Source organism: Ursus americanus, chromosome 27, assembly GCF_024610735.1.
Source record: "Ursus americanus isolate L20-20 chromosome 27, mUrsAme1.1.p, whole genome shotgun sequence".
In the NCBI taxonomy this organism is placed as follows: domain Eukaryota; kingdom Metazoa; phylum Chordata; class Mammalia; order Carnivora; family Ursidae; genus Ursus; species Ursus americanus.
Window position 1 is genome coordinate 29931324 of NC_142153.1, and position 12391 is coordinate 29943714.

At 52.7% G+C, this 12391-nt stretch overlaps 1 protein-coding gene across 7 annotated transcripts in view; it reads right to left on the reverse strand.

Moving 5' to 3' along the window:
* The window catches only part of ARHGEF10 (Rho guanine nucleotide exchange factor 10), a 107157-nt gene that overhangs the window by 41452 nt on the left and 53314 nt on the right, over positions 1–12391 (reverse strand). For 5 of the 7 annotated variants that reach the window (XM_045811196.2, XM_045811201.2, XM_045811195.2 and 2 more), the window contains 6 exons: positions 11769–11875; positions 9042–9119; positions 8610–8789; positions 6885–7001; positions 4816–4908; positions 1322–1492 (listed from right to left, as the gene is read on the reverse strand). In XM_045811196.2, the coding sequence (XP_045667152.2) occupies positions 1322–1492; positions 4816–4908; positions 6885–7001; positions 8610–8789; positions 9042–9119; positions 11769–11875 (746 nt within the window). The remainder of the gene's footprint in view (positions 1–1321; positions 1493–4815; positions 4909–6884; positions 7002–8609; positions 8790–9041; positions 9120–11768; positions 11876–12391) is intronic. The other 2 variants (XM_087856480.1, XM_045811200.2) reach the window with 1 other exon arrangement.

Consider the following 12391-nt stretch of genomic DNA (forward strand, 5'->3'; position numbering starts at 1 on the left):
AAAAAAAAACTCCCCCAGCTGAGAGATACTGATTCAGCAAAGGAGGACCCATTTGTTTTCACCTGTCAGTTGTCTTCCTTCCCTTTAAATGAGCTGCCCAAGTAGAAGCTCCAATCTTTACAGACAGTCACCCATGGCCGGCCACCATTGTTCCTTATAACACTATGCCAACCGAGGATGCTTTATGTAAGTGCAATAGTTCCCCGGGTGATTTTCGTTTTCCCAAAGGATGGCATAAAAAAGAAAACATCTTAGCTTCTTGAGATACGCCATATTTCATTTCACTGAGCTCAACACAACACCCTGGGTCCTCTGCAGAGACGCTTCGTACTCATCAGTATGAGGAGATACAGCTTACAGAGGTCAGGCTTATTGTAACAATTCAGCCCAAAGGAACATGGGGAATCTGCAGCCCAGATGCTCTGGACACCCAGATGGTGTTCTGATCCCGTATCTGCAGTGGCCGAGATCACGGTCAACCTACACTTGGCGTGCTCGCGGGGATGATGAGGCCGTGTGCACGGGTCCGGGATCGCGAGCGAGGGACACGCACCAGTTCCCCGTCGGCCTTACCCCGTGCCCCACACAGCTTTGCAAACACTGCTACCACAGGCAAGCAGGATCTAAACGACATCACCATCACCTCCGGCAATTTTCGGCTCATAGAAATTCCTACATAAAAATCAGGAAAAACCTGTTCCTCAAAATGTATTAAAGTTCTTGTAATTAAGCCACTGAGGGTCACTATCGGGTAGGAAATTAGCCCTACAGACAGAAATGGAAGTGATTTTAGCAACGATGAATCCGATATAGAATTATATAACACCACTCCGATCAATGAACCTGTTCCTGTGGACCAGGGCCCTAAGTAAATATGGTGACGTCTACACAAAATCAGCTTGCTGTCGCAGGAAAAGGACTTGTCAACGTAAAGCAGAAATACAGCTCTGCCTAGGAACTGCTTTCGTGCCGTATTTCCCTCACATTTCCGTGATAAACACAGCCTAGTCTGTGCACAGACAGGGACAGGTAAGAACGTATGTAACGTCCTCTGCTTTGATTATGACCACCTAAGAGGAAACACCACATGTTGGCAGTAAGATTCAGACCACGCGAGGGTCTCATGAACGTGGGAGCCCCTTCCCCTGAGCAAATATGCCCAGACATGCCTGACGCTCTCCACTGACTTCCGAGGCAGAGCCCTGGGCCGCAGCATCACTGCAAAGCTTCCAGAAGGTTAGTAGCAAGTGGCAGAAAGAACTGCGGCTTGTTAGTACAAAGCAAACTGAATCCCAGCACAGACTGAGAAGCCTCGGTCAACCTTGTTCAGGTATCTCTCGTTTATGGCTTTGGCGACGTGCTTGATTTCACAGCGCTGGTCCGCATCTCTCTTTCTCTCGTTCAGCTTCTCTGCTAACGTTTCCAGCTCCGTCAGCGCCATCTGAAGGGGCAGCCGGTCAGGGTGGCCTTTGGATGTATTCTTCAGCATGTCCTGTGGGAGACACACGGTAAAAAGGGCACATGTGACTGTTGGTGCGGGGGCGCAGAAGGCGGCCCATGCACGCTCCCAGCCAGCAGCCGCGTTGCTCACGAGCTGGCGGCCTCATCAGCTACTTCTGGGGGAGGATAAAATAAGCACCGGGGAGAGAATAATAATCCAGTGACTCACGATTTGGCTACATGCTGGAATAGCTCCTTTTGCAAAAACAAAATGAACTTACTAAATGGCTTTGCTGATGGAAAAAAACAGCATTTCCCAATAAAGGGCACTATAAACACGAATGTGCCACATCCTAGAAAGTCCTGCCCTCCATAACCACGTTCAAGGTAACTCCTAGCCTGCTTCTCTCAACCCGAGGCGGACCGACGGACCCAGGCCCCAAAGGTCGGCTTCCAGACATGAAGTGGGCAGCATGACTCCCGTGCCTTCGCCACACACAGCAGGATCCACTCTCCCGGGGGCGCCCCACCCCTGCTGGAAGGGGGCCAGACACTCTCCCATCCACATCCGCAGTGTCACAAAGGGAAGAGATGGTTGCATGGAGGGAGCGACGATCTGGTCACTGATGAGATGGTGCTCTGTGCGTCCAACACAGGCGTCGACTTTCAAGACCAACATCTAAGTGGCAGCCACGAGGTGGTCACCTTGCTTTGACACAGGACCCCTGGTGTGCCTCAGCCCGCCCACGCAGACCACATACTGGCTTCTGCGGCCGGAAGCAGATGTGTCCGGAAGCACCCTTCTCAGAGCCGGTCTGACCCTCTGCCTGGCCCCCGATGCTGATGTCAACTCAGCTGGCGCTGGAATCCAACAGCGCCCTCACCTTCTAACCTGCTTTTTATCTGAACAAACAAAACCTGGCAGATGTGATGAAATGTTTCCGGTCTGAATGGACTATATAGACCCTGTTATACACCTGCTTCCCTGTGAGTCACTTCAAATCGGATCAAGGCAACTAAATCACCTTACAATGACTCTGGCTCCAACGTCACAAGCTGGCGGTGCCGGCCTGGTACCTGACCACGACCAGGACAAGCACCGCACCAGCAGAGCCGCGGTGGGGGCGGGGGGTCCGCCAGACGCCAGGAGAGAACCGAGTAAGGAAAAAGGGACGTCTGTCGTCCTGTCCAGACTGCAAGTCATGTTGGTCCAACACAGGACCGAAAATGGTAGTGGGATACAGTGAGACAAAGATTCCTATGGGACCACGTGTCCAAAACCAGCAGGCCTGGAAAAGCCAGGGCAATTCAGCTTTACCCTGGATCAGGGAAGGCTGTGGGGTCCCAGCGCCACCAGTAACAGGGCCTAGGAGAGCTGGGACCAGTGCAGAAACAAGGAGAGCAGGGTGCCTGATGGGCCAAAGGAAGGGGAAGGAAGCACGCCGGTCCCCATGCCATCCCTTCCCGCGTGTGCAGAGCACAACTCAGGAGTGAAGGAACACGTCTGCCCACAGTGTTCCAGCCGGGCCACCAGCCCTGTGTCCCCTGCAGTCAACAGCTCCCAGGAGCATCATTACTGGGAGCCGGCTCCCTGGCGAGCCATGCAATTCTCTCAGACACACAGAGTGTACACTCTGAGTTCAACTGTGCATTTTTCTAAGTACCCTGGCCCGGCCCTGAGCCACCCCTTCGCCTGCCAGGGGAGCCACTCACACAAATCCGGGGAGTTCTCAGGTGAGTCTCCAGGCACACAGGGACTGACCTCACTAAGCCCAAGGGAAACCAGGTGGGACAGCATGCCGCAATTTTTAAGTGCAGTGTTCTTAGACCAAAATCAGAGAAATATCATCCAGGACCACGTCCCTGCTCCCAACCACCACGAGGCTCAGAGCCTTTCCTCTGATGTTTTTGTTCCATTTCCCACGGCCTTCCCACCCTTTCTAAAAAAACATATTTCGGTAAACATCTGCGCCAAAGGTTTGCCATGATTTATGAACAGTTAACCAAAAGCTGATGAGTTAGATTGAAAACTACATCCAACTTTAATTAAGAACAAAAAAGTATTCATGAGCGAGGTGTGAAAACCCAACAGGGTCGTGAGTGACCGGTGATAACCAGGCATTTACTAGCACGTTACCAAGCACAGTCTGCACGTGAGTTTGAATGTGCAGCACACGGATTATAGGGTGGTTATGCCTTTGCCCTTGGTCCCTGTGTCCCCATCTAGCTAAAGAAGGAGCTAATTGGTTCCATCTTTCTTCCTCACCGAACTGTCCGCCTGGAGCCTCCCACATTTGAAGAGCTCAGGAAATACTCGACAACCGGAGGAAGAAAACACATTTTCTGGATATTTTGATTTTAGGGGTAAACAAAGAGCTTCCGTTATTAACACTCTAACACATACGTTGGAAACCAGAAACCGGATCCAATACATACCATATGCTAACCGGACACGCACTGGAAAATGTACGAGGAAGAGAGGAGGACAGAAACAGCCTATGAAGCTAGCCATGGAGATAGCTGGTATTGACAGTCTAACGTGTGTATCCCTCTTTCTCACAGTTTTGTGATGACTTTATTTAGAAGGACACAGATTTGGTTGGTCACAAAAGCAGCCACGATCTCGAGGGAAGGGGCCTTGGCAACGTTGCCTGAGTGCCCGTCCACTTCCCGGGATGATGTCCCTATTCACCTTCACTGCGTTCCCATACGCAAGCCACGCCAAGCCACCTGAGAAATCTAAGGAACCAACACCTTGGGGGCCAGCGTGGACTGTCACCAGAAATCCACTTCAGACGGCCTGCCGTTCGCCTCCGTGCGGCGGGGCCCCCCAGCGTTGGGGAGGACGAGGCGTGCGCACAGACGGTGGGTTACACGGAAGCCGCTGAGTCCCATCTGTCCTCAAAACCAGGTTTGTCGGAAACAACACATGCACCCATTTGAATATTCTGTTTTCAGCCATGTCGGGTCCAGGGCTAAGCCCCTCCGCCATGGCATCTCCGGTCCCCACACCATTTGTGGACCATGCTCGCGACAGGCACGGTCTGTCTGAATTGTGACTCGGGCTCCTGAGCCCAGCTGTACCCTCTGGCCAGAGGGTAGGTCATTTTTCCTTCTGACCCTAGACCCAGACCCTGACAGCGGCAAGAGGGGGCGGATTCCTTTCTGTCCCCGGGGAACATGCATCCAGCCCCCTCCGCTCATGCCTGAGCGGGCCGGTGAGGGTCCAGGGCCGTGTTCATGCTCCAGGCCCCCCGCCCCCCGACTCTGCCCTCCCGTAACTGCTCGGGGAAGGAGGAGAGAGGAGGTCGGAGACAGAAGCAGGAGCACAGATGCGGCTTGCAGACAGACGCTGGGAAAGGCACACGTCCTTACCTGGAGCAGCAGAATGAACTGTGGGAACCTCTGTATGGGCTTCATCATCAGGCTGTAGAGCGTGACGCGGTCGGGGCTGGACTCCTGGCACTGCTGTGGGGAGAAGCCCAGCTTACTCGCACTTCGGGGCGGCGGGGACCCCCACCCGGGTCCGCGGCTGCCCTCCCGCCACAGCATAGACGCATCGGCAGGAGGCCGACCAGCTGGCCCGAAGCCCATGCCCCGTCTTCACTCAGCAGAGAGAGTGCATGCAGATTTGCTGCAAAATACTCCCACGCCTGGCATCACACCACACACGTGCTCGCGCCTGAGGTCGAGAGCACGCTGTGGCGGGTTGGGAACTGAACTCTGTCGCTGTTTGCGTTCCATGCTTTACAAGCCACCTCTGACAGCCGGGCAGGGCTCATCCATTTACAAACGCAATTCAACCCTCTACGAATTGAGTTAGTTTTTGAAATTCTACAACCACCTGAAAAGCGCATTTACAAAAAAAAAGAAAACGAGGCACCTGGGTGGCCTGGCCAGTGAAGTGTCTGCCTTTGGCTCAGGTCATGATCCCGGGGTCTTGGGATCAAGTTCCTTCCCTGTCATCCTGCTCCTTGCTCAGTGGGGAGCCTGCTTCTCTCTCTCCCTCTGCCCCTTCCCCTGCTTGTGCTCTTTCTTGTTTACTCTATCTCAAATAAATAAAATCCTTTAAAAAAAAAGAAAAAAAGAAAAAGAAAAAAAAATATCACAGAACCCCAACCAAGAGTTGCAAGGGCCCTTAAAGGCAGCCTGCCCCACGCATGAGGCGAGTTCTCCGTGGCAGCCACGGCCAGCCAGGCTTGGCTCTGGGGGTGAGGCTCTCAGGGTGAGGGGTGGGGGTGTCCCTGGGTCTGTGTCCTGTGTGAGCTGCCCCAGGAGCGGCTATGGCAGAGGATGTCTGGTCTGAGGGCTCCTCTCCCATGTGGCAGGGGCTGCCTAGTCCCTCAACCCGCCTCTCTGAGCCGGGGAGGGACGCTCCAGCAGGCTGGACCATTTGCACACCAGGGTGGGGTCTCCAGCTAAAGGAGCGGTGTGGTCGGATGGCAGAGCGAGGGCTCAGCCCCATCACCACCACTAACACTGGTTCCCGGGCTGGACCAGGATGACACACGTCCTCATCCCCAGGCCACCTGGCAGGAGGTCACCTGACAGCAGGAGCCACGGCTGACCCCTAGCTGACATCTCAGGTTCCATCAGCATCTGCAAGACACTTACAACCTCCTCCAGGAAATGAATGTGGGAATCACCTGTGTTTCCTTCCCCCAGGAGCCGTGCTGAGATAGGGAAAGACCACCGAGCACCAAGACCCCTGAAGCTGGGGGCTGACATAATCCCTCCGCTAACCCTGACCAGAGAAGGAGGGGCAAGAATTCAGCTTCAGTGTAACTGGCCGGCGAGAATGTCGCCTGAGGCCACTCGCTGCAGGTAGCAGGGGCTTCGGGAATTCAGTTCAAGTAACAAGAACAAACTTTGGCCCAAGGTTTTATGATGGGAATTGGGGCCTCGCGCAAAGGAGGTCTGGGGTTGGTGACTGGCCACGGTAAGGGACCATGGGCTAAATCTCCCAGGTCAACAACAACTCCGCGTCATCAGCATCAGACGCACCTCCCCTCTCACCAGAGCAGGGATGGAGCCCTCGGCCCACACAGGGCTCATCCTTCGGCGATCAGCTTATTGCTCTGAATGGAAGGGGGCCGGAGAGCTCCACCCCAATCCCAAACGTTCTGTCTCTTGCTGAAGGACAGGAAGCCAAAGGCAGCTTCCTCTGGGATCGGACCTTAACTTTCTTTCTGCCCATCCACCTACACCCTTCCAAGGAGGTGCAAATAAAGGTTATTTTCAAAAAGTCCTGCCACCACTGAAGATTCATCTCTGTTTCTAGCACGGACCCAACATCTTCCTACCAAAATCTTTATGACAATTAACATTACGTGTTGAGAGACAAAGTGCAGTAAAATTTCACTATGGAGTATTCTGACATGAAAGCTGTTATCAGAGGGTGTGATAACCCAAAATGGGAAAAAAAAAAAAAAAAGAGTGCTTACCTTTAAAAACTCGAGAAAAGCAGGCTTTGTAGCACACGTTTTCTTGAGGATTGCCACCGCTGTGCTGAAATTATTCACATACTCGCTGTAGGCGTCCAGCACCATGGATTTGGAAAACTGAAAGGCCAGAGAAAATTGAGAACTATCAACAGTGCATAGAGCCCAGGGGCTCCCTCTTCCAGGATATGATAAAAGATTCGAAACCTGCCCTAAAAGTAACCTCTCAGTCACTGGGATGTTTCCACAGGACACACTTCATTATGACCCCGTGTGATTTTTTTTCTTCTTTAAGCAAACTTGTTAGGAATTGTTTAAACAGCTGGTCGATCTTACTCTGCTCGCCCGGATGCGCTTGTCGGCATCCTTGCTCAGATCCCTGGCGGTGGGGCCTTCAGCTAAGCAGACCCCATCTTTAACTTCCGGGCAATCCTCACTTTGTGGATTTCGCCTCCAGGAGAGGATGCCACGCAGTCCCCAAAAGCTAGACTAGCAGCCACTGAGTGTCCCCTGGAAATGTTGGGGGGGGGGGACTGATCCCTTCCAGCCTCTCTAGCTGAAGGGCCACGTTGGTCCCTGTCCTGTTTTCCTAGAAACACCAAGAGACCTCCCTCTGGTATTCTCCTTAGATCCTACTAATTCTCAAGATAAACAGTAATATCCATAAGTGGGTATCTGATGGGACTGTCGCTTATAGAAAACAATGCTTTCACCTAAACTGTATTTTGTAAAGTTTTTTTCCTGTTAAAAAAAAATGTTGCCAAGGTAAATATTTCAAGAAGAGAAAGAGAGTAAATGTACACGCTGAACACATAAAACGGCCAAAAAATGCAACTGCAAAGTAACTATCCACTGCTTCCTCTTTTTCATAAAGATCCACGAAAGGCGTCATGCAAATATTTTAGTAAGAACTCCTGTTCCTGTGTTGTGCCGAGGCATCCTGTAATTTATACGCTTCCTGTAATTTATACATGTCATCAAGCCCACACAATTCTATAGGGAAAAAGAAAAGGTCTTTGGTATCATTATTACAGCATTTGTTTAGATAAACGGCCACTTGCACCTTCAAGCTGACATCCCGTGGACAGCACTGTACCCATAAGCTCCCACATCTAGAGAGAATGCTTACTAAACACAATACACATAGTTCATAAATGGACCAAAGATGAAAGGGCTCAGAACTGCTGGATGCACACAGGAGGCTGCTGGTTTCCAGGCAGCCAACCGCTTCCCCTGCCAGGAAACGCGAACGCATTCCGCCGCGTCCTGTGTCAGCAGACGCCTCAACCCTGTGTCCGCGCAACAAGGCCCCAGGCCACAGAGCGCTGGTTGGGTGTTTTCCACTGCCCCCAGACAGGGACAGGGATCAGGGTGAGACCCACCTGCCCCGGGGATAAGTGGGACAGAGTGACACACTGTTTCCAGAGCCCTGGCTCGGCCACAAAACCATGCTCCAAAGGCCCAGCGATGCACGGGATAGAGCTGGCGGATCCAGGTACACCCCCCAGCAAGCCTCCAGATGGTGTCCTGACCCTGTGCACCTAACCCCTTCCCTCGTGCACTGAGCAGAGCACGGGGAGCTCACGGTGGCCTCTGAGGGGTCGGCAGCCGGTGGCCCCGGAGAGCACCCAGGCCCGCTGCTAACACCCAGCAGGAGATGTCCCCCTGAGCACGGAAACCGTTTGCACCGGCGAGCTCCGTGAGGCAGCTGGGCACACCAGCAATTACCGAGGCCACGAAGACGTCCCCGATGGTTTCCACGGAGTCCCACTCGGCCACGCGGCTGGCCAGCGCGATCTGGAACATGCCGTGGCACTGCAGCAGCTCTTTGATGCGGTAGAACACCATCTTCAGCTTCCTCTCGCTCAGGATCCTCGGCTCCATCTCCGACAGCGGCTTCTCGTACTGCTACAAAGACACGCGGGAAGACGGCACAGACTCTTTGAGGGTGCACTGGAAACACAGGGAGAAATCCACTCACGTACGTTACAGTTCACGCAAATCACGCGACTTCTCACGTCCACACACAGACCCGACACCCCATGTCTCCCGGGAATTCTCCCATTCCGATTTCGTCACGGTTCGTATGCACGCGTAAACCCGTGTGTGTGGGAAGGGCCAGGGACACCTGTGTCTCCCCGCGACACGAGGTCTCGGTACCTCCAGAATCCTCTTCAGAGCATCCACGTATTTCTTTTCACTGTCGACCACTGAACCCAGGATGTATCTTCTTACGACCTGTTGGCAATTGGAAAACACAATGGTAGCAAACTGCTGCAGAAAACAAATTCTACTTCTTGCAGATAAAGAACTTTGTTTTGTTTCTTGGTCTTCAAAGCAGTAGGCAAAGGAAACCTCCACATGCCTCTAAGGTACTTTGAACGGCGCGTTAACGAACGTTACAGGCACAGAACCTACTGGCCCTGTTGCCAGTTACGAAAGTATGTTAAACCTCAAATCATAAACCGTAAGGACAGCAGGACAAGTGACATTACAGCAGTAACGTCAGCAATTATGAGCTGAAGTAACGGTATTTTCTGGGCCCCATGTGGATGTACAGGATATTTCACGTAGGCATGAAGCATGAAAAAAACCATTCCGGTCTTGACTCAAAGAATGCTAGCAGCAACACAGATCTAGCGAAATTATTATTGCAAAATTGTAGAAGAAGAAACAGCTTGTGCAAGGTGAAAGAGTGCATTTTTTTTTTTGGCTCCAGGGCTTTTGACCAAGGGCAGACATGCCCAGGAGGCGGAGGGTACAGGGAGGGGATGAAGGCCACCCCGCCTCAGACGTGCAGGTCACTCAAGCACACAGGAGGACAGCGTCCTGAGCGCTCGGTTCCTGTTAAAGGCCAGGGATGATGCTTGGCATTTCCGTCAAGGCTAGACATATTCTGGCAAGTTAATTTTGCCAATAAATGGAAAATGGGCACAAAATTACAGCAAGGCTGCCTCTAGACCACACACACCCCAGAGCGCCCCCTCCACGCCTGCCCGAGGGAGGAGGGGCCGCTCGCCACGGGACCCACAGCGCCACCCAGCGGGCAGAGATGGCATCTTCCACAGTGGAGATCCCTCGGGTTAAGAATGCTCTAGGGCCACGGAGTCTTACAAAACAGAATTGACAAGCAAGCGACTCTCTCCACAAAAAGGACCATTCAAATTCACAAAATGAAGACAAAAACCAGTGCTTCTAGAGCACGTAAGAGGTCAGGGATGTACTGAAAGAGTACAGAAGCGTCTGGGGTTAAAAGAGGCCCCCTCGAGGCCGCCAGCCACCTGGCCCCATCATGGTCTGAGCGCCGACCCCTCCCCTCTATGAGGAAGGCTAGACCCCGCATCCCAGTCACTCCCCAAACTGGCAGATGGCCCATATCCACCATCCTTTTTCCCCAATTCAGGTTCCCATATGCTGCAAGTCTCCTCAGGCAGAATATCTGGGGTCAAACCCAGGAAATTACAGACATTTTTAACAGTCCTGAGAGGATTCTGAGAGATCAGATCCCACGTCTTCTACACAGCTGTCCCACCTGTGCCTGCTATCTTGCCTGGGAGTGCCCCGCTTCATCCCCTACCACCCCAACACCACATCCTCAGACAAGGGCACCCACATCCCAGTCATAGTGTGTCCCCCCAGGAAAGAGCTCGGAGACCCCATTAATGATCAAAGCCCCAGAGAGCACAGGAGTGGGGCAGGAAAGACCCAGGTAGAGACTTCAATGGAACATCAAGGGTGTTTTCAAGAACTCAAGTCCCTTTCTCCAACTGGTGAGGTTGGAGAGTGGGGAGTGAGACCCAGATGGGGACAGCCAGCAGCCCCCCTCCCCATGCGGGGATGGCAGCCACACGTCCCCAGGGAGCACCAGAGAGAGCAGGGGATTTACAGTTCATCCAACAATTCACTTAGGATTTAGGATTCTAGGTTTGGGGATTGGAGACTCGGCTCAGGCATCGGGCCCTACTGCGCCCAGGGCACGGCGCCATCCCGACCATCAGCCTCCTTGGAGCCATGGAGTGTGTGTTGACACGGAGGGATGCGCAAGGATTTAATGATATCTGGTGCGCTCCTGCAGGCGGCTCACAGCATGGGTGTCTGTGGCGGCCACCGCACGCCCGTCGCCACGTCTTCCTTCGCTCCCGACACGCTCACACATCAGCCGTGCGGCCCGCAGACACGATTCCTTGTCCTGTCAGCCCTACTGCTTGGGCTCCCCCTTCAACTCAGTGAAATGTGAGCTTCCTAATTTGCCGACAAGGATTAACGGCCCCTGGGCATCCTCCCAGCTCGGCTCTTTGTTCAGACTCCAACCTTAGCGCTGTCACTGCCTTGTTCCCTCCCACGCCGCTGTCCACACATGTCTACCTAATGCCGCGTGTCTCCATGACGTGTGTCATGCTGACCCCGCGGAGAACAACTCAAGGGCCCCCCAAAAGCCCCAAACTGCTCCATGCTCTTGTCCTAAGGCTTCTTTTCCTTTTACCCAAGATCATCAAATGGACACCACCGTGTTTTTTTCCCTCTCCTATTTCCAAAGGTTAGGAAATTCATTTCTGCCCCGCTGATTTCATCAGGTGCTGGAAATCTGTTTTTGCTCTGCGTGTGGGGCACTGTATACACGCCGTTTGCCCACGCCCACCTAGCGTCTCCAGGTAAAGTCGCCCCGTCGGTGAGAACCGGTATAAATCGCGCCCACACACGTCTCCCTCTGGGGGTGACACCGCAAACACTTGTGGACCACAGAGCCCCCGTCCACACCACAGGCCCTGGCCAGGGCTGCCGAGGCCACAGAGGGGCCGGAGTAGGGGATCGTGGGAGTTCAACCGTGGAGACACTGCGCTCCGTTAGGAGCCGGCACAGCTGCGCCAGGAAACAGCCCCATCCTACCTGCTGCTGAGATAGACCTTCCGGCATTGGGGTAAGGATGGCTTCTGGATGTTTGCAGTCAACGTCAATAAATAAATTCTGCTCCTCCTCAAGACAGGATCTGTGATCTTGAAAAAAAGTCAGAAGGCACTAGAGTTTGACCTTGAAACGATATATTCATAATAGTACAGTGTGGTTAAAAAAAAAAAGCCATCAAGTCAATGCTTCGGGCAGACACTTTGATTTTCCGTGCTTACTTTTCCACCTGGCAATGATTAAGTTGACATTTTAATAAACACAAGAAAATATCCTTTCCAGCAAAGGAACACAGTGTCCATCAATATCTGAAATTTTCAATACTTGGAAGTTTAATTTCAAAAGATAGAGATGTCCTCTGAATACCTGGTTGGTAGATCAGAAATAAATACTTCAATTTCTTAACGTATAAAGTATGGCGTTCAGAGACAAAGAAGGGCAGCCAAGAACCCAAGCTCGGTAATCGACGAAAGCTAAGCGGAGACTCAGTGAGTTTCTTGACGTCCCGTCTGCCTTGCTCACGGGGAAGCACAGCTACCATCAAATCAAAACACTGAGACCAAAACTAAATTTATCTTTAAAAACTTGGCCGTGGCTAAATCATCCAC